Genomic DNA, 18,773 nt, shown 5'->3' with positions numbered 1-18,773 from the left:
TGCCATTGTGTATTTTGTTGTTAAGTACATTACATAAATTTCAGAGTGGAATTACCGTGTTAATTTAGATGTTTGTTTAATAAATTTAAGTATTTTGTAGTATCATTAGTGAAGGCTTTTGATATTGTGACTTTATAACAGGCAATTGAACTCCTAATTAAATGGTGTATAATTTGACAGAAAAAAAACGAGTCACAAATATACTTTTATAGCGAGCAAGATACGTCGTGTTTTTTTTTTAACTGCGAGGCTGCGACACAATTATCTTTTAATTAAAATTCTTTTAAAGGTGCAATGCGTGCATTTTAAACTCCAAGTAACTTTAAAATTAAACATTGCTCAAAGTTTCCAAACACATTTTTAATACGTTGCCTGGTGCTTTTCCCGCACAGACATTGCTACATGTAATCCACTAAATCGCACTCTTAATTGGCATCCGCCATCTCGCGGCTTCCTAGAGTCAAAGCGACTGTGACCAATTGCACCTGACAAAATACGACAGACCTCCTCATAAGCTTCACCATGACGGAGGTATTCACGGCCGAGCAAATTTCGAACTGGTTTACCCCCGGGTCCACGTTTGCCACCATTAAGACAAGAAGTGAAGAAGAGGAAGCGGTCGAAAATAAATGTTCTGAGACGTCGTCGAAGGAGTCGAGGTAGGAAATATTTAGAGGCATCGAAAAGTTCAACTTTAGCATAGCTAGCTTGTTTGGCCTTTACCCGCACGTGCGCTTGTATAGGTTTATCAATGTTCTGCGACATGTTTTTATATCGCAAACATAAGAAATATAAAATTTGCTGCCTACTGATGTGAAGAGAACCTTAAGTGTTTTTTAATGGTGAGGTTGTAGTCTGAATGTTGTTGTTTGCAAGTAATTGTAAAAAAAGCCCCCCCCCCACGTGCGAGCAAATATAACCGAACCAAAATTTGAATTTCGGTCTCAATGTAGTGGTATCTCTAGAACTATATGGAAAGAAAATTATATAACAAAACAATTTAAGATTTATACACATGCATATAATTGTCGACATCCTTTGGAATGTCAAAAAGTAACCATTAAGTTTAAATAATAGCAGAAACTGCTAACAAAAACTGTCTTAAAATATCTATTTAATAACTCAAAGACTGACCACACTACCAGCTCTTTGCTCGCTAATCTATCCACAAGCAATCTATTTATCCAATATATATTCATACAAATCTATCGATACTGCATATCTGCGCGAAAACAGAGTGTCAGAGAACGCTCCAGGCGCCCCTGCTGGGGACACGGTTCCCAGGGTAGTACATCAGGCAGATGGAAACTGTTCCAAGCACAGACTTCTGGTTGGTTTAGATCACAGGTCCTCAAATTATTCCTTTCCTTTTCGCCAGTTTACTACATTTTGACTGAGTGACACGTAGGTTCTTATTATTGATCAACTTTATTTACTTCGGGACTTACTTGATCTTAAGTTGAGGAGTTGACTGTTACCAAGTGATCAAGAATTTCCACGACTACCATTAGCTGGACCTTTCTATGCATCGCCCTGACCAATTTACCACATTGCTTTCTCTAATGTTTGTGTCGCCAACCCTTCAGTAACTGAGCTATTTCGTGAATACTGATTCATGCAAAAAGCTACCAGTTTGAGACACACTTCTGAAATAACAAATTTGCTCAAATTAGTTAGAGTAATGTTATTCATGGGTGCTAATAATTCATTTATGTGAAGTAAAAAATAAAATTTCTCACAATAATAAGAAATGGATCAATATCCAATGCTTTATTGTTGTTTTTATAAATCTTTGACAACATTCCCATTTTCAAATGATCGTTTCTACAACTGCCCTAGAAAATTAAATGTTTGTTTTGGCCTGCTCATACGCAAATAAATAAAACCAGTCAAATCAACGTGCATATGCATTTGATATTAAGAACAGCGTGCATTGCCTACCTAAAAGACATCATTTACAAAGTAATCAAGACCACACCTCATTGAAAAGAGTGTCCTCTCGGTGTGTTACATGCATCTATTTGCTTCATGGGAACTGGGCAGTAATATGGAAGTTCCCACTCTCTTTTTGCTGTGAGCCAGCTGGTGTACCGCAAGGCTCTGTCCACATATCCAGACACGGTTGGGATCTCCTCCCTCAGCTTTTCATCACTACTGCTTGCTTTGACAACTTGCTGCTCTGATTTATTGCGGCTTGTCCAAAACCTCGTTGTTGGGAGCTGCTTCGTCTTCCCGGGGAGGGGGTGCTCTTCGCCACATTTCCTTTGGTCGACGTCTCTCAGTACCAGCTTGAAGACAGAGACTAGCTCCCATGGCATAACTTTACTGGCTGTAAGCACCTCACGAAACCTGTGTAATCACGCAACCAACAGGTAGTTATTGAAAAGTTGTTTCAATATTATCAGTCAGTCGTATGTTTAGTAGATTTGGTTTGAAGATTAGCATGGTTAATGTGCTAAATACGTCCTTCCATCTGTTACGAGTGCATTGTAAACACACGGCTCAGATATACAATGACATAATCTAACTGGACAGATGTCACATGGCCATGCGAACGAGTTTTTTTCGGACAATTTCCAACTGAAAACTGAAAACTGGATCGAAATTGGAGGGGAAACTGTTTTTTTTTTTTTTGATTGGCTGTTATATCGGCACCGTTGGTACATGCGATTCAATTTTGAATTGCAGCAAAACTAGTGGGAAACTGTTCGCTACCCATGAAAGCTATTTGCTGAACCCTGCTCAAAGCTTAACAGTTCAGTCGATTTCAGATTTGTCGCTCATTATGTGGCCGGCCTTATAAATGTAAAAAAGTCAATTCTGTATTGGCTTTTAAATTAGGGGTCACCACCGTGTTTGTCAACCATTACCGTAGATATTAGTGTTCTTAGAAATGCTGTTGAAATCTGTTCTCATGATATCCTTAAGGCAATTCTTCACCTTCACCTCATGTTCACATGACCTGATAGTGTGACATTAACACGCAGTGGCTTTGTTGGCAGCCTGCTCTGCCTTCTTCCCCCCTTCGGCCTGTGCGCGCTTCGCCTGCTGTCAGGCTGCATTTTGATGCCTAAGAAGCTATCTGCTGCTGACAGCATGCTAATGTGAGGATCTGAAAGGATGGCGTGGTGTCGACACAGCACCTGGAGAGCACTGCTGCAGCATGGACGGGCGGTATGCCGTTGCACAGTAGTTCCAGTTGGTCAAGCTCTGAAGTGGGGATGAAGGTCCTCCATCTGGGGCACCTCTGAAAACATGGGTGATCCACAGCGCTGTGGGCAAGCCTGTGTTCCAGGTCCAGCATCCTGCCCGTGCACTCGCGCTCCTGCACATGCCATATAAGCTCTCGGATCAACTCGTGGCGTGGTCGCTCCCCAGGGTGTCTCCGAGCTGAGGTTTCAGCCTGTGTCGATGTTTCTTGGGACCATTTTGGCCAGCTGAAGAGTGGCATAGCAAGGACAGCCCTGAAACACTGAAGAATGTGAATTTATTATGCTGTGATGTAATTTCTAAAAACAACAGTACTCGACTGTTTAGACATCCTTGAATATAAATCAGTTCAAATTAGACGTGTCAAAATGAATCGACAACCAATTTAAAAATCAAGTAATCGTTTAGACTTTAGACATTAACTGAAACGAAACTTAAGCGACTTAAAATTGACCAAATCCTCAATTCAGTCTCTCAATAGTAGTTATTCTGATTTCCTTAGTCTTTCTTTGAAGCACACTTATTTTATTTAAATCAAAATGAGCGTCTACTTTTAATTTGGAAAACTATGATTGAACCAGTAACTGAATCAGTTTTGAAAAATTTGGTGAGCACATCTGTTCCGCTTGTGTAATATAGAATAGAATAGAAATAGAATAGAAATCCCTTTATTGTCATTGTACTCAAGTGTGCAACGAGATTAGAGGGCTCCCCTCTCTAGTGCAATACAACAATAATACAGACAAATATATAAATTAGATATTGCTTGAATGTTATTTAGTTTTTAGTTTTTTTTTTAAAAACACTAAATAATACTGAATAAATAATTGGTTTTGTAATACACTTTCATGCAAAATCAAAATGTATTTGATTAATGAGTGGGATAATAAATAGAATAATTTATTTTAAAACTATTAAATAGTGACAGCCCTACTTCAAACCAGAGGCAAAGGAAGCTTCAAACGTTAAATTTAATAACTTAAGCTTAATGTTTAAAACACCTGCTTTTTGCGGCATACAATAAGAGGAAGGAAGAGCAATACTTACCAATTACGCTTACTGCTAACAACTTCTTTCAGATGACAAGCTCCCAAATCAGTCCATTGCATCTTTTGGTTGTCCAGTACAATCCAAGGTTTTATGTGGAGGTATTTGCTCTCTGCGTTATATCATATATTCTGTTCTTGCCATCATCGATGCCAGTCAGTGCCTGTCTTCCAGGAGAGTTAGTCACACTGTGGCTTGCGAGGGCTGTCACTTCTCCTCCTTCTTCTTATTCCCCGCTTGGTCAGCTGCTTTGTGCTTGACCCAGTGCGGAATGAAAGAGGGCGAATGTGTGCATGTTGTGGTACCAACAGGGTTTATACCGCCCCTCGCTAGGGGCAAGTGAGGGCAAAGGCTATAGCTCTGCCCGAAACAAAGATGAGCGGAGCGCAAATAAGTCGTGTGGTGAAATAGAAATCTTATGGTTAGTTTGTGATCAGTAATTGAATTCTTTTATACACAACTACAAGCGCAACAATTATTGCACAACTAGTTCATTATTTTTGGATAATTGCTCGATCGTGTCAAAACACAAGATCATAAATCACAATGACTTTGTTTGTCCAGAAAGTTCACCTTTTATTGCGCCAATGCACATATTTGGCAGTAGAAAATTCTAACGGCCCTCCACCAAATAGAAGAATCACTGAAAATATATACAAGTGTATATTGTGCATTTACTCCTCTCTCTCCTGTGCATGACTGGGCCGTTATACAACGGTGCCAATGCTGCCATCAATTGGCCTGGACATATGCACCACAATTAAATGCCAAGTGTGTCTAGACATGGCACACAGAATGTCGGAGTGTGAGTGCGCCCTAAAAAGTGAAAGTCTGTAAAGATGACATTCTCCTAAATGTTTCGTACCAGTCCAGTAACGGTTCCTGATGAAGACAAACTGGGAAGTGTGAGCAAGACAAAAGATGACCAACCAAGTGAGTATGAATGAATCTATGCAGTTGTCAATTCACATTATTCAACATACCATTAACATTGCCATGCTGTAGTTTCTGAATCTGTAGGAAGCAACCCTCCTCGCCTTGCAAGCTACAAATATCCCAGCTTGCCCATCACCAAAAGTAGACAGGAGGTAAAATGTGGAGTCCATTTTCTGTTTTCACTCTGTGCGTGCATGCGTGCGTGACCTCATTCATGTATGGAGTTTTTTTTTCCCTTTGGACTTGAACATCACTAAAGAATAAAATATTTTGTTCGTGTCAGCATTTCACATTCATATAATACTGCACATCAATTTGCTCTGTAACGTTTTAAATCCAGTCTAATGAAAGCCTTGCCGCACGCACGCGCGTGCATGCTTGTGTGCCCTTCCAGCTGATTTCTCTCATAGAAAACAACTCTGTCGTGATTATTCGAGGAGCCACAGGCAGTGGCAAGACCACCCAGCTGCCACAGTACATTCTGGACCACTACAATGACAAAAATGCCTCTTGCAACATTGCGGTCACGCAACCACGCAAAATTGGTGCCACCAGTATTGCTCGATGGGTTGCCACTCAGAGAAAGTGTACCTGCGGTAGTTTGGTTGGATATCAGGTTGGTGCATCTTTTATAAATATGTACTTTTCAAATCTGTTGTTGTTGAATATTTCAGCTGCAATTACCGCAGACCCTTAGCGCACGGTGAATGATACCACTCAGGGCTCTGTACTGGTGGACCCAACTTTTTTTTTTTTTTTTTTGCACCTACACATAATTGTTGATTTAAAATGTGAAATTTTATGAACATTTGACATTTATGGACATCAGTCAGCGTTTGCATTCATGAACGTTGGTTAGTCTGATGTTCGTAACTCAGGGACTAGGATGGACCAATCACGATAATCTTGTGAAGAGTAACTGTGTTGATATTTGACTTGACCTCAGCTCTAGTCGACGTCTTGAGGAGTGATTGCGTCATTTCTACATTTGTAGCTTCTCCAACCTCGTTCATCTGCCTCGGTGCTCTTTGACGGAAGGTTCGACCTTAGCCCTGTTTGACCCCTCCAAATGCTTGCGCGCACGTACACACAGAGTATTGTTAAAAAATTAGGCCGCCTGGCTGCCCAAGCCCTACCGCTAAGCATCGTGATGTCAAGACATTAACGTCCAAAAGACTACATTTTGCTTTAAGGAGTTTTCCCTCCATTCCTCCCCTTTTTTGTTCAAGTCATGCTCTGCTTGAATAGAAATCGCTCTTCTAAAAGTATTTCCCTGCAGCAGTGGATTTGTTCTCAAGTCACTCCGACCTTTATTTCATCCCTTTTTGTGTGCAGAGCACAAATGTTTCCTCTGTGTGTCACTTTGGGGCAGCATATGTGAACTACGTGTGGTTAAATCATCTTCCCAATATATGAAATATAGATTTATCAAATTAAACTAGACGGAATAATGTGGCATAAATCTAATCGACATTGGCTGTGTGCGAATGTCAACCCATGTCCCCTAACCCCTCATTGGCTATAAGATCCCACACTACATACGAGCCCCTGCATTGGGTCTGTTGAGTGAACATTGGTGCACTCTACTTTTCCAAGTGCATTGTGGGCAATTTTGAGTGCACTTTTTTTTTCTTTTGGACAATCGGACATGCCTCCATAATGTGCACATTCTGGCTCATCCATTACGTCTATAGCTACACGTGGGGAATTTGACTGTAACCTTATTAATAAACTGTGTGATTTCATATCCTCATTTCAGGTTGGACTGGAGAAGATGGCGACTGAGCACACTCGACTAATCTACATGACAACAGGAGTGCTGCTGGAAAAACTGGTTGCTGCTAAGACCCTCACAGAGTACTCTCACATTTTTATTGATGAGGTGCCTAAACAACGTTTCTAAATTGAAATGATTCAAATGTTGGACTGTGTCTCTTGACTACATTTAATTTGGACAATTAAACCCTTGCTCAAGGTTCATGAGCGCACTGAGGAGATGGACTTTCTGTTGCTGGTCGTGAGGAGACTTCTTAACACCAACTCTCGTTATGTGAAGGTAAAAAACGATCCGAGGAATTCTGCAGTATATTGACTCATCCTCAACAGAAGCCATTTTGTCCCAGGTAATCCTCATGTCGGCCACCATCAAATGCAGACAATTTGCAGAGTACTTCAGCACGCCTGTTCGCGGAAAGATGAGTCCAGCCTACGTGTTTGAGGTGGAGGGTGCACCTTATGTCATTGAGGACTTTTACCTGGATGACCTTCAGGACATGTGTCTATATAATGTACAATACACAATGGATTATTTGTTGCTGCTTTCCTTGGACGTAGTTTCCTAACGTGTTTTCATGTTTCTCTTTCCCAGCTGGATTCAGCACGTTTAGATGATGCTTACATCTCAACTGAAATGTACAACCTTGCCATTTGCCTCATTGAGAACTTTGACAAAACGGAGGGCGAGAATACCAGGTGAAGACTCTTTGTGCAAGCATTACAAACTGTTTTTTTGATAGCGTTATATGCAAATTAAGTGGTGGCGTCTTCTTGTGTGTTAACAGAGATGAAGCAACAGAAGGTGGCGTGAACCTCTCAGAGAGAGGCAGTGTTCTTGTTTTCCTCCCCGGAATATATGAGATAAGAAATATGCAGCAAGCCCTGTCCACGTTGGTCCACAAGAGGTAATTGTTTACATTGTCAAACTTATTGTTTTTTTTTTCCTTCTTTCTTTTTGAGTTAAGTTAATCACAAGGTAATCACTTTTAGAAACGATTACTTGCACCAAATTAATGGTCTTACAGACATTTTTGAACAAAGTACGGCCAGGGGGCCACCTGCGGCCAGCCCTCACAGTGACCATGAAGTCAAAGAAAAAACTAAAATATGCGGTGACTTTATTTTGAAAGGTGTGTTTTTATTTTATGTGCACTTGAGTGGACGCGAGTAAAAGCGACGCAGCGAGCAAGTCTTGCCAACTTAGCGTCTTTTTCTTTTTTTTTTTTGCGAAGTGCAAAGATGACATTTTAAGGACCGCTGATAATTTGGTTTAATGTGTAACTCCTAATAATATTACATACCATGTCTTCACACGTAACGTTTTATTGAAGCAAGAAAATTTGTTGTATTTTATTTTTTTAAGATTAACATTTACTTAGGCAGGGTTGAGGTGAGCATGTTGGCTTGTCTTTGGGCAAGCATTCCAGTTTCTCATGTGTCCCCCTTTGCAAAATTACATGTGCTTCGCCGTTGCTTGAACTCCATTTAAGAAGCTTTGATGCTCTTGTCCGTTTAGGTTGCAGGTTTTTGCCCTCCACTCCACTGTAACGATGGAGGAGCAATACGGTGTATTCCTGTCTCCTGTGCCTGGATACAGGAAGGTAAAATTGTTTCGTGCTTCTTATTTTGTTGTTAGTTCATCATTCTAATATTCTAATCTTTGCAGGTCATTCTTTCAACAAACATTGCGGAAAGTTCAGTGACAGTGCCTGATGTCAAATATGGTGACTTACGTTATTTCTCATGCCCGCTCAGGTCAAACCCGCAAGATTTGGAGCTAATCTTGCCTATCTTTGATAGGACCAAAATCTTTATTTGAAATTGAAAAGACGTGTTTTTCTACTCCACCCCCTCCCTTTTTGTACAGTTATTGATTTCTGCTTGGCCCGTCAGTTGGTTTGTGATAAAGAAACCAATTATCAATCGCTGCGTCTCAATTGGGCATCAAAGACCAACTGCAACCAACGTAGAGGTACATAGCAAAGATTTAAAATACAGGAAAGTATGCCATCACTTCCACATTCTCTCATCTTCTTTTCTGCCAGGAAGGGCGGGTCGAGTTTCCAAGGGCTACTGCTACAGGCTTGTCAGCAAAGCCTTCTGGAGGAATGAAATCCCAGACTACATGATTCCTGAAATGCTGGTATGTACAAAACCTCCTGTGATTGAGTCATGGCACCTTCATGATGGTCATCTTAATGCACCCTTTGTGTCCTCTTAGCTTGCTCCCCTGTCCAGCATATTGCTAAAGGTGAAGCTGCTGGGCATGGGAGACCCTCGATCCCTCCTTTCAACAGCTCCCTCACCGCCCAACCTCAAGGAGATTGTGAGGACTGTACTCCAACTCAAAGAGGTGCGTGCTGGTGAATAAATATGTTGAGTGCCTACTGATCCAAAGAATTATAAATATAGGATTCAAGTTCAGAAAAGATTTGGGTTAACATTTGGGGAAGTTGAACCGGTAAAAATGGCGTCACTTGTATTGGCCTCATGTCAGGCCAATATTGAAAGCCCCCCTCAACTACACTAACGTTGGTCTGCTTACTGTCACTTTGTGTCCAAGCCTCTGCTACACGACATAGGAAGTAATATGGCACAGCTGCACACACGATTACAAAACTTCATCACTTTTGCTACTCGTTCAAATGATTCAATGGGTTTGTTGCATTGCCTTGTTTTTGACGACATACCTTACACAATGGCTTCGTCCAAATCGCTCTGGAGATACTTCCATAAAAGCAATGGGAAATAACTTCTCTTGTCAAATTAGCTTTATCTTCTGAAGATTACTCTAAGTCATGGCAGCCCATCAGCTGCGCATTAAGCTGCACATTCGGTCATTGTTGGTATTATCTTCTTTTTACTGGGAACTGCTGCTTTTTCATTTACTGGCGGATTTCTTTTCTTTTCTTCATCTTGCAGACCAAAGTTATAAGAAATAGCTTGACTCTGATTGGCTGCCGTCATACAAGTTTTTCCCAAGTTGGATGGAGTATATATACTCGCAGCTGGTTACGCAATATCACGATTCCCAATCATATAATCATCCAGCCCAACTTGTATTGCCCTCTCTGAGGGTATCCGAAAGGGCTGGAGAGGCCGCAGACCAGTGGTTGGGGACCACTGATCTATACGACTGGTGTGCAAAATACTTTGGTTCTCTATTTTGAATCATTTGTCAACAAAATAAATACATTTCTTAGAAGTGTTGTTTTGTTTATTAAAATCCCCACTTTATACAGAAGCCAATATGTTAAAATTATTAACTTGAAATAGCATTGAATATTTGGTGCAAATGACCCAAAACTCCATACACAGTGTGTCATGACCTCTTGGGACATAATTCTCCTTTGCTCGGTAGATGGGGGCCCTGTCTGCCAAACAGGATGGAAAATGTCAAAATGAAGACGGTGATCTGACTTTCCTGGGCCGAGTGCTGGGACACTTACCTGTGGACCTTTACCTTGGCAAGATGATTGTCCTGGGCCACATCTTTGGTTGTCTAGATGAGTGTCTTATCATAGGTCAGCGTGTCCACATTATCGTAGTAAAGAGATCAGTTATCTATAGAAATTGTGTTTTTGGAATGCTTTTACATAAGCTAACTAACAATCACTTTCATATTCAGCTGCTTGCAACTCTATGAAGAGTTTCTTGGCCATACCTTCAATGCAGCAGCTTGCCGGTCACAGGTGAGTCACATTCAAAGGTTGTCTTTGTCGTCTTTGTTGCCTCTGTTATGCCCTGTATGTTGGGGAAAAAACAATTCTCGCCAATGAATGAATGAAGTTTGTGAAGATGGTCTGATTCATTCTTGCAGGGTAACCATATCTTTTGTCCACATATGGTCAACGCACGTTTTCACCAAAAGGTTGACATGTCAGACAGTCAAATAGACCCAAGCAAATCACAGAATAAGAATGTATCAGGCTGTTACATTTGTTACTTCACTTACAATATTTTCTGTCTTAAATGTGATAGACCATCCTTAGCCGCGTATTAAGCCTGTATTTCGCCTCTTATTAATATGGTCTTCTGAATATTTGCATTTTAGGAGCAAGATGCTTTTTGCCCAAGGCAGCCAAAGCGATTCCATTGCATTTGTCAACACCTTCAAGGTAATGCTAAGGCGACAAATTAAAAAAATAAATAATACATATATGATATTATGTCTTTTATGGGATTTGCTCAAGGCTAATGCTTTCACATTCCTTCCCTATTGTTAGGCATGGCTCTCCTTCAAAAAGCAAGGACAACTGAGAAACATGAAGGTGCTCTAAACAACCGAACATGAACTGACCTCTATTAATTTTGGTTTATTTATTTAACTGGTCACCTGTTTTCTCCTTTTTATAACTACTCAACAGTTGGCAGAGGATATTTTTAGTACCATGATGATGAGATGACCTTGACTATGTAGACTTTTAAAACCATGAATTAATTTGTTGTCCGATTATGGTTATCCTTTATCCTTAGGATGAACTACTTTGGGGAAAAGAGAATTTCATTCAGATCAAGAGGATCCGAGAGGTATCTTTTTAAAAGGATTCACTTAATGGTCCGACTCCTTTTATTTGATTATTTATTTATTTTTATTTATGAAACAATACAAAATAAATAATAAGCAGTTAATAAACAGTAATTGGGAGACGGTCTTTTGCAATGAAAATAAAACTATCTCCCTTTCCAGGTTGCAGAGTTGTATTTAGATCTGAAAGAACGTGTGAAACAGTTCAACATGTGTGTGCCGGAAAACACTCAGCCCTCAGACTACACCAGCATGCACACACAAAGATTCATTCTTCAGGTTTGTGATGAACTAGATCGCCGAGGGCCATATTCTCATGTGTGCGCCGAAGTGGTTGCATGCACTTTCCCATCAACTCAGATATGTCATGTATGACACTCGTGCCCGGTACGCGCTAAAACTCACTATACGGTTGTCAACATACAGTATATAGTAAAAAATATCAGTGCCAGATGACTTTTTTTCTACCTGCGAGGAGCATTTCCCCTTCCATTCTGCTGCGGCAACACGTAGCAATAAAACATAACCTTCCAAAGTCGTAAGATCATACTTATTTACGGTACTAAAAAATAAAATTCTTCCTTCTAAATAAAGTTTTTTTTCTTTGGTGGGGAAGTCTGGTGTATACCATATTTTGAATGTTTAGATTATATTATGCATACTACAGAAGGAACTCAAAACGTTTTGTATTAAGGTTAAATAAAAACAATTTTATAATCAATTCAAATGGATATTGAGTTTTCTTTAGCACGGTGCATTACCATAATTTTACTCGTCTGTTTTCACTCCCTTCTATGTTAAATATATCAATTATCTCCTAGTATTTAGTATTTTTTTTAAGTATTTATAGCTAGTTTCCTAGTATTGTGTTTGTGGATGGCTGCAGCACCACACTTGCGCACAGAGGCGAGCATGCCAGCGACTTAAAAGAATCAAATCGGACTCTGGAACTGAAAATTTAATCGATGACATATACCCTAATTCATTTAATTTCGGATTTAAATAGTTTTATTTTCAATGGCATTCTCAAGTCGCACAACAGCTCCATGGTTTACAGCCAACCTCAGACTTTATTGTGTCATACCGCTTTGGTGGTTGCATGCACATGAGCTATTTACACAGAGTAGATGGGCCAGAAGTACAAGGGAATGCGCGTACCTTGGAGGTGTACACACCTGGCGTCTCAAAAAATAAATAAGTCTTTGCACCCGAATGGTCCTTGATGTCTACAGTGAGAGCTTTCACTAAGCATGGACCTCTTACACAGGTGGTCATTGCTGGTGCCTATTACCCCAACTACTTCGTACATGGAGAGATCAATGATGATCTGGCTTCCAGAGAGTTGAGTGGCTTCAACCCGAAAACAACAGTAATGGTAGGTAATCAAATATTGGTTACTTATTGAGTACAGGGATATTCCAGTGAGTAGGTTTAATAACCCTGAGATGAGGGGAAGTCTAAATTATGTGTTTCAAAGTGCCAGGTAAGAAAATTCTGACCAGGTCGCTGTGATGACAAACTCTGTGAAGAGCGATAACTATCGAGCGTACATCGAGGTTTGCTGATGCTTGCTTGATGTAACTGGGAGTTGTGGAAGACGAGGATTTATTTCAATTTCATCTCAGTGATACTGCAAAGGTTTGCTGAATCTTCTAAATGTACTGTGTTACAAAAAGTTAATATCATGACATGTCGTGGCCAGGTGAGGAATCTCCCTCCCTACAGTTTTCTTTACTACAAGCAGCTGCTGTCTCTATTCCGCCAATGTGGACAGGTCAAAGCCATTTCCTTTGAAAGCTCCAGGTAGTGCTATACGACCATTTGTTTTTCATGTAGATGAGCCGACACGATCACTTCTAATGTTGTTTGTGTGCTCAGAGCCTATGTGGAATTCTACAAAACATCACAGGACTCTGCAACCCTGCCTGAGGTGTCACTCGCCCTACTCCTAGCGCAGCAGAAACCTGCCCTGGAGCTTTTTGTCTACCCCACAGAACAAATCGAAGGCTGTACCGGGGAAAGACAAATAACTCATTTGAAATACGCACGGTATTCTGTTCAAATGCTTCATTAAATTTTGTATTGATAAAATCCTGAGTTGATAACAAAAGCAATGCATGATTGGCAGTTTTAGAACAGATGCTTGGTGCAAGTGTCCGCACAATGACAGTGAAGTATGTCTGTGTGATGCTGCTTTGTAGGGTGAATGTTGACTTACAAAGCCAATCAGTCCTTCCAGTGGGAGTGGTGAGCAGCTCCCTTGACCCGGACAAACTGCCTCCCAACCTCTTTTTTGTGGTGAACATCACAAAGGTCTGCATTCTTCCTCATCCTGACATTTCAACCTGATTGGTCTCTCAATATGTCAATGTGTTTGCCGTAGGTGGTGGACGTGGGTAATTTCTGGGGATTCCGGGCAGATGAAGTCAGTTTGGAGAAGCAGCGGCAATTGACGGGAGAGATCAACCAGCGGAACCTTGAGCCTGTGACTGTGTCGCTCTATCCCAACTTTCTTTGCTTGGCTCCTTACTCTGATGTAGAAGAGCAGAGCCTCTACTACCGGGCCAAGATCCTGCACATACGTGGAAACACAGTGGAGGTGGGTGCGAGGGACATTTTCTCACAATGATTTCCTCATCAGGTGGTGTCCGAGTGGCATCGCACCTTTTGTGCTTGCATGGGCTCCTATTCCGATAACATGCACGTTAACGTCATTGAATATTCATAATTGTGCATACGTGTGAATGGTGTTAGTGTTTGCCGGTCTGATTAAGGATGCTCGGGATAACCGTTGTGTCTGCTTGGACTGTTCGAGCTCTCGCAAAAGTCGGCTTCATTTCTGAGGAGCCCCAACAAGATTGACTGACACTTACGAGAGGGAACCTGTTGTATTAAGTATTTTTTATCCTTTAGTTTTGCTCATGGTGCCTTTTTAAAAACATGCGGTAAGATAGATTAGAGCGTGCATGTATGCGCCCGTATTTTTTAAACTGGCGTATGTTTTTCAATGTGGTGCGCCTTATGGTTGTGAAAATCCAGTGAGTCATGTGAAAATGTATTTATGGCTCGCCTCATCGGTCATCAGCGTATCACATTTATAATCCTGACAATTTGCCTTCTTGTAGATTGTGGTCATGTAACATACATCATGTGGTCAAATCAATATTTTCTGTGCTCCTTGAAAAGTACACCCAAGCAAAGGATGTTTTTGTTCTGCAGGTGTTCTTCTTGGACTTCGGTAACACAGTGTCTGTCGAGTGCAACAACCTGAGGGAGCTCCCATCTGACCTCCTGTATCACCCCTTCCAGGTACCAACTTACCACTCAACTCCTTCTCACTTTTCAGTGTGTCAACAAACAGAAAGACAAACGTGCTTCTCCTTTTCTCAGGCTCAGGAGTTTCAAGTGGTTGAAATGCGTCCATCAGCAGAGTCCATCATATTTGGCGATCAGTGGAGCAGCCGATCCCGTCATCGATTCATGGCGCTGGTGAAAGGCCACTCGGTCATTGTGTCGCTGTATTCTATTCTCCACAATGTGATGCGTGTGCAGCTGCTCATCAGCAATGATGCCACAAACAAAAGCATAGTCGACATCTTTGTGGACGAGGGCCACGCCATCCGTGCTGAAGAAAGCTTCGACTCCAAAGTAACTCATCATTTTAAAGTCCAGTAGAAAACACATCTTGCATTCAGTAACAGCACTTTATTTATTTTTGTATACATTTGTCTGTTTCAAGTTGTTGGCCAAGGTGGGTTTGTCTTTCATTAATAGAGGTGTTCCAGCAATTTAGTCTAGGTGTATAACATGAATTAGGCTCCAATATTCTATTGTAGATCCAATAGACATTTTCAGATACTGTTTATTTAATTATTTTAATTCTTAATGTGCCATCTTTTCCCTGCAGCAAAACCATGAGGTGCTCATTTCTCTGTACAAAGACATCGAAACGGGCATGTATGTCCCCAATTCTGCCAGCAGCTCTTGGAAGGATCGCAAGAAAGAGGAGAAGCAACTCATCGACTTCCTCCTCTCCCAATTTTCCAAGAGCTGTCCGCCTTATTCCAGGACGAAGGCAAGTAAAATGCCAAATTCTCACTTATGGGGGCAAACGTTTTTAGGTTTCGCAATACTTCTTTAAAAAAAAAGCCAGACCTAGTTAGTAAACATTGAATGACCAATTGAACCTGCACAATTAGCTTTGATGCTAAAATAGACAGAGTTGCTGTTTCTCCCATTTTTTTTTTTTTTTTTAACAAACCAGGCTTACTAAAATCTGCTAAATTAGCATCCCAAACACTTTTGTACTTCCAACAGAATTTTTGGTTTGCAGCTGACGACTATTTCACTAAACATGGCCCCCATAAGATGATAAGTTATTCCGTTTAATTCTTATTGCATCATCAGAATATTAATCAGTGTACCATGTTTTGACTAGGGCTACATAAAAAAAAAAGATCATTTTGAGCGCATGCAATCTGCATAACAAGAACAGAAAGCCAAATGAATGACAATGCTCTGAATCAACACAACAAATGTGTATGAACATTTAAGTGATATAACTTATTTTTTTCATACCACAGGTTCGTTTGTACGGACCAAGCAGTCCTTACAAGATTCATTTCCACTGCTTGTTCCGCGATACGTACATCAAGTAAGTCTCTCATGCCCAAGGGCACAATACAAGTCAAGAGGTCATTGCCTCTGCTAATTAATGAGCGGTGTCTTTCTCCCAGGCCTGTATCCATAGATCAGTACAGCATCAACATCATGGCTCTGAATGAGAATCCTCACTACAAGCACCAGCGGATGCTGGTGGCTGGGAGTGTTTTCATCAATTCTTCAGGTATCAGGGAACTGCAAGCATACCTCAAAATACAGTGATCAGTTATTTCCAGTCAGCCGTGGACATTTGTGTGCTATTAGAGATTAGCATGTCTGATGAAATTATCCAATTTTACTTAATTACGCTTTTGTGTGTGTGCGAGCGTGCGTGCGTCACTGTGCCATGAGATTTCTTTTTGCATTTGAAATGTGCTCCTTGGCTCAGTAACAATTGAAACTATGTTCTACCACCAGACCATATAATACCCTCAATGTGAAGTTTCATAATTAAGTAATGGGTATTAAGAATAAAAGTAAACTATTTTCATTCCTCATTTGACAAGAAATATAAAAAGGATAAATAAATGAACTGCAAATTTCTATGTTTTCAGCTTTAACGTATCTTGTGCACCGCCTAGTGTTTAAGAAAGTCATTGCAGTTTTGTGTTGCATGCAGGTAATAACATTCTTCCAAAAGACACCACCTTCATGCCAGACATCCCTGGACTACCTGCCATTGTTACCATGCTTTTCACCCCCATCATGGAGTTGCGGTGAGTTTCACACTCTGACAGCAATATTGTACGCAGTAATCCCCCTCCATAGTTTTTCAGGGTGGTGAATTTTAGTGCTGATGTAATTTTTACATAGAGACCTATTATATAAGTGCCAATGTTCAGCCTAATCAAGTGTCCCTTTAAAAGCAGGATGACATTACTTTTCAACAAAAACTAGGCTGTGTAGACAACTTTCGAGTTTTTGTCCATCTTTTTCTGGCTTCCAAATTATACTGTGTCAGAGTAACTTGTGTGGTGCCAACTAGTGGTTGACTATAAAATTACATGCAGAATAGACTAGAACAACGTAAGAGATAGTCTCTGTACAAAAAATATACTGTGCATGTGAAATAGCAGGACCGCAAACCAGGAGAATGATTTTATTGTACTAATTTCTGGTTCTTTCCATTTCCTTTTTTTTTTCAGGACCAATGAAGACAAGACTCGCTACACTGGCGCCCTCTGTGGTTTGGGCTGGAACAACGAAACACAAAAGGGCATCCTGCCGGACCATGACATTGAATTGGCTTTTGATGTTAAGTTTGATTTTGAAGACTTCACTGAGGTAATGGCAAAGCTTTATTAGGTAATGATATTTAATTCCCAATCTGTATCATAATAGTCTACCTTTGCAAAAACAACAATGCCCACGTTTCATGAGTGCACTCAGAAGTAAGAGGTTTTGCTCTTCTGGTGTAGTCATATTATGATTATTATTATTATTGTGCACTGGAGATGGGTAGTCACATTATTATTATTATTATTATTATTATTATAATTATTGTGCACTGGAGACGGGGACGGAGGAAACATGTCCCCCTCAGGTTTATGATGACCACTATCTGTGCCCTCCATTTTAGTCTCATAAAGCTAGTATATCATGATTACTGGTAGATGAAATCCCTCCAAAGTACATACTTGATTCTCACCTGCAAGAGGCGGTCACTGTGTTGGGAGTGTTGTGACTTGCCAGTGTGTTGTCACTTGGTCACTTTTGACTGCTTTGTTGCCCGGGTGTCTTCAGATTAATGCTCTGCGAGTGGCAATCAACCACCTGGCGTGTGAAGGGTCGAGTGGAACCCTGCACTTGCCTCCCGACAAGATAGGGCAATTCCAGGAGGACTGTCGTGATCGTCTCATTAGGTCCCTGCCACATTCCTGCACACTTGTCAGAATCTTAGTTTGATGAAAACAGACATTCATTGTCTGTTCTATATAGATTGTTCACCAAGTCTCCTCCGAGGGAAGATGTCACTCCAGTCTACTTTGAGAAAGCAGGAAAATGGAATCAGGTATGGTGGCCATTAGTGATCTTTTTATTAATTTGCTCACGTTTGCGTCGGATTATTTAGTTTGCTGTTCTGGTTTTGTGTGCTCTCTTTCTACAGGTTGAGCCTTCACTCAAGATGGATGTCGCTGAGGCTGGAACTGGAACATCAACAGGAGTCCTCTTTGAGCTGCATCCCCTCGTCCTCCTCAATAACTAAGATACGTGCTTCATTTGCACTCATTTTTCTTTTTATAATTTCAAATTCCACTGTAATTCAAGAGTTCAAGATTTATTTTAGCGTCCAGTGGGAGTGTCTTTCAATGCTAGAAATGTTTTTTCAAGAATTTCTTGGTTTGTACATGTTTGTTGTAGCATACATATAGTTAAGTATGTGGCTTTATCTCTGTTTGGGTTTTTGGTTAGGATGTTATCTTGTTCAAACAGTTCCTCGGCTGTGGGCCAATAAAAATAATTGTTTCCAACAGATGACACTTGCCAGTCACTCTTCAGCCTTGTCACCCACGTGTCACCATGCACACACTTGTCCGTGCATGCGTGCAAACTCACACAGTAATACCTTTGATGATTTGTTTGTATTTTGAGCCCTCTATTGTTAATACCTAAA

General features: G+C 40.7%; 2 protein-coding genes across 4 annotated transcripts; one reads left to right on the top strand and one right to left on the bottom strand.

Moving 5' to 3' along the window:
- Positions 1 to 442: 442 nt before the first annotated feature.
- Positions 443 to 18,634, top strand: tdrd9 (tudor domain containing 9). Its single transcript, XM_088317831.1, has 35 exons — positions 443 to 659; positions 5,126 to 5,190; positions 5,263 to 5,345; positions 5,588 to 5,809; positions 6,953 to 7,075; positions 7,169 to 7,249; positions 7,317 to 7,481; positions 7,562 to 7,665; positions 7,755 to 7,874; positions 8,486 to 8,570; positions 8,636 to 8,693; positions 8,837 to 8,941; positions 9,015 to 9,112; positions 9,191 to 9,322; positions 10,331 to 10,493; positions 10,598 to 10,661; positions 11,024 to 11,087; positions 11,196 to 11,240; positions 11,446 to 11,499; positions 11,660 to 11,776; positions 12,765 to 12,872; positions 13,200 to 13,300; positions 13,376 to 13,546; positions 13,699 to 13,810; positions 13,881 to 14,096; positions 14,717 to 14,806; positions 14,888 to 15,145; positions 15,405 to 15,572; positions 16,081 to 16,151; positions 16,234 to 16,343; positions 16,779 to 16,875; positions 17,305 to 17,443; positions 17,903 to 18,021; positions 18,098 to 18,170; positions 18,267 to 18,634. The coding sequence occupies exons 1-35, from the start codon at positions 523 to 525 to the stop codon at positions 18,363 to 18,365; spliced, it is 4,017 nt and encodes a 1,338-aa protein (XP_088173957.1). The 5' UTR covers positions 443 to 522; the 3' UTR covers positions 18,366 to 18,634.
- Positions 1,745 to 4,540, bottom strand: rd3l (RD3 like). 3 transcript variants are annotated; one of them, XM_088317873.1, is made up of 3 exons: positions 4,258 to 4,540; positions 3,144 to 3,472; positions 1,745 to 2,349 (listed from the first exon to the last, which is right to left on the bottom strand). In XM_088317873.1, exons 2-3 carry the CDS (start codon positions 3,449 to 3,451, stop codon positions 1,980 to 1,982), a joined length of 678 nt encoding a protein of 225 aa, XP_088173999.1. In that variant the 5' UTR covers positions 3,452 to 3,472; positions 4,258 to 4,540; the 3' UTR covers positions 1,745 to 1,979. The 3 variants fall into 3 exon arrangements, with proteins under 3 accessions (XP_088173999.1, XP_088173982.1, XP_088173990.1); XM_088317856.1 differs by having other exon boundaries at positions 3,144 to 3,464; XM_088317864.1 differs by having other exon boundaries at positions 3,144 to 3,437.
- Positions 18,635 to 18,773: the final 139 nt, after the last annotated feature.

This window comes from Idiotropiscis lumnitzeri, chromosome 1, assembly GCF_059441095.1.
Source record: "Idiotropiscis lumnitzeri isolate Australia: NSW breed Sydney's pygmy pipehorse chromosome 1, RoL_Ilum_1.0, whole genome shotgun sequence".
In the NCBI taxonomy this organism is placed as follows: Eukaryota; Metazoa; Chordata; class Actinopteri; order Syngnathiformes; family Syngnathidae; genus Idiotropiscis; species Idiotropiscis lumnitzeri.
The sequence above is the reverse complement of the archived record's forward strand: the minus strand, read 5'-3'. Positions and strand labels throughout refer to the sequence as shown.

Bases quoted from the DNA above. Each gene is read 5' to 3' on its own strand.
- tdrd9 (XM_088317831.1), top strand. From the start codon at position 523: ATGACGGAGGTATTCACGGCCGAGCAAATTTCGAACTGGTTTACCCCC. The intron at 5,191-5,262 runs GTGAGTATGAAT...GCCATGCTGTAG, and splicing joins GACAAAAGATGACCAACCAA to TTTCTGAATCTGTAGGAAGC. The intron at 9,323-10,330 runs GTGCGTGCTGGT...TTTGCTCGGTAG, and splicing joins CTGTACTCCAACTCAAAGAG to ATGGGGGCCCTGTCTGCCAA.
- rd3l (XM_088317856.1), bottom strand. From the start codon at position 4,319: ATGCAATGGACTGATTTGGGAGCTTGTCATCTGAAAGAAGTTGTTAGC. The intron at 3,465-4,257 runs GTAAGTATTGCT...TCAGTGTTTCAG, and splicing joins GTTAGCAGTAAGCGTAATTG to GGCTGTCCTTGCTATGCCAC. The intron at 2,350-3,143 runs GTGCTGTGTCGA...GTGATTACACAG, and splicing joins GCTGCAGCAGTGCTCTCCAG to GTTTCGTGAGGTGCTTACAG.